This window comes from Eimeria mitis, genomic scaffold, assembly GCF_000499745.2.
Source record: "Eimeria mitis Houghton genomic scaffold, Emh_scaff2043, whole genome shotgun sequence".
Lineage (NCBI taxonomy): Eukaryota > Apicomplexa > Conoidasida > Eucoccidiorida > Eimeriidae > Eimeria > Eimeria mitis.
The window spans coordinates 1,869-3,963 of record NW_013570366.1 but is presented as its reverse complement, the minus strand read 5'-3'; the positions used below and the strand labels follow the sequence as shown (position 1 = coordinate 3,963).

Here is a 2,095-nt window from a genome sequence, read left to right as displayed (position 1 = left end):
CTGCAGTTGGTGGTGCTGATGGCGGTCGTGGAGTAGTGGTGCTGCTGCTGCTTGTGCTGTTGCTGCTGCTGCTGCTGCTGCTGTTGCTGCTGCTGCTGCTACTGCTGTTGTTGCTGCAGCTGCATGCGTTATGTGTAGCTGCTTCTGCTGCTTGTGTTATTTCTGCTGCTATCGCGGAGGCTTCTTTGCTTCCTGCTGCGCTGCAGCGACCCCACAGCAGCAGCAGCAGCAGCAGCAGCAGCAGCAACAGCAGCAGCAGCAGCAGCAGCAGAAATTCTTCCGCTGGGTGTGACGGCCGAGGGAGGAGTCAAAGACAACGAGAAGCAGCAAATATAGATGGTGCTGCTGCTGTTGCTGCTGCTCGTGCTGCTGCTGCTGCTGCTGCTGCTGCTGTTTCTCGTCGCAGCTGCTGGCTGCTGCTTAGGAAGCAGATCCTGCTGCTGCTGTTGCTGCTGCAGTTGCTGCAGTTGCTGCTTCTTTTGTTTCTGCTGCTGTTTCCTCTATATAAAAATAAATAAAGTTTTGGGGGGCAGCAGAAGACGGGGGCTCTGGGGCCCTGCTGCTGCTGCTGCTGCTGCTGCTGCTGTTTGCTGGTGCAGCAGCAACTAGCTGCAGCAGCAGAACCGCAGCAATGGCTGGTGCTGCAGCAGCAAAAACATATATAAGAGTTTATATGTATTTAATTGACTCATTAGCTTTGTTATGTAGCTCTGTCTGCTGCTGCTGCTGCAGCAGCGTGGGGTTGCTGCTGCATGTATGCTAGGCAGACCCGTAGCAGCAGCAGCAGCCGCAGCAGCAGCAGCAGCAGCAGCAGCACAGCAGCAGCAGCAGCAGCAGCAGCAGGCGATCACGAGATTATGCTGCTGCAGCAACAGCAGCAGCTGCTGCTTTTTTGTTATTTTCGTTTTTAATTGGCCTTTCGTATCGCTGCCTCCTGTAGGGGGCCCTCAGCAGACTGAAGCAGCAGCAGCGTGGCAGCAGCAGCAGCAGCAGCAGCAGCAGCAGCGATAGCAGCAGCAGCTGCAGCAGCAGCAGCAGCAGCAGCAGCAGCAGCACAAGTTTTCTTTGAAGCCAAGCGGTATGTGCATGCGACCCACTTGACCTTTTTTTTTAACAGCAGAAGTAAACGCTGCAGCCGCTGCTGCTGCTGCTGCTGCTGCTGCTGCTGCTGCTGCTGCTGCAGCTGCTGCGAGGACACAGCAGCGGCTTGCAATCGGCCAAGTGCAGGAAAATCTGCTGCTTAGGCCGCAGCAGCAGCAGCAACTGCAGCAGCAACTGCAGCAGCAGCAGCAGCAGCAACTGCAGCAAAGACAGCGCATGCAACAGTTCAAGCGGCTGCCACTTAGCTTCGCTGCTGCAGCAGCAGCAGCAGCAGCAGCAGCAGCAGCAGCACTTTTGATGAGCTTGCTGCTGTAGCAGTGGCAGCAGCAGCAGCAGTACAGCAACAGCAGCTGCAGTAGCAATAGCAGGAGCAGCTGCAGCAGCAACAGCAGCAGCAGCAGCAGCAGCAGCAGCAGCTCCCCTGGTGAGCTGCGGATTGTCTTCTACAGGCTGCAGCACACATTCTTTTTCATCATACAGCAGCAGCAGCAGCAGCAGCAGCAGCAGCAGCAGCAGCTGAAGCAACACCCTCTACAGCAGCAGCAGCAGCTGCTGCTGCTGCTGCGGCCCAAGGCGCCGCATAGTAATTTGGTTTTCGTAGGGGAGGTCCGATGAGCAGCAGCGGCAGCAGCAGCAGCAGCAGCAGCAGCAGCAGCAACAGCAGCAGCAGCAGCAGCAGCAGTACTGCTGCGGCAGTGTTGTCATATGCAGACTTGCAGCAGCAGCAGCAGCAGCAGCAAGAACTGCAGCAGCAACAGGAGCAGCAGCAGCAGCGAGAACAGCAGCAGCAGCAACAGCAGCAGCAGCAGCAGGAACAGCAGCAGCAGCAGCAACAGCAAGAAGAGCGGCAGCAACTGCTGCGGCGACAAGAAAGGATGCTGTCGTTGATGCTGGATGCATCAACAGCACCTGCTGCTGCTGCTGCTGCTGCTGCTGCTGCAGCTCCCACTACTACTTCCGCCCCTGCTGCATACCATGTAGGGCTTGAGACATC

At 57.2% G+C, this 2,095-nt stretch overlaps 1 protein-coding gene across 1 annotated transcript in view; it reads left to right on the top strand.

Moving 5' to 3' along the window:
• Nucleotides 1–1,712: 1,712 nt before the first annotated feature.
• The window catches only part of EMH_0047760 (uncharacterized protein), a gene marked incomplete at both ends in the record, with an annotated part of 1,746 nt that continues 1,363 nt past the window's right edge, over nucleotides 1,713–2,095 (top strand). The window contains one exon of the mRNA XM_013496324.1: nucleotides 1,713–2,078. Within this exon, the coding sequence (XP_013351778.1) occupies nucleotides 1,713–2,078 (366 nt within the window). The remainder of the gene's footprint in view (nucleotides 2,079–2,095) is intronic.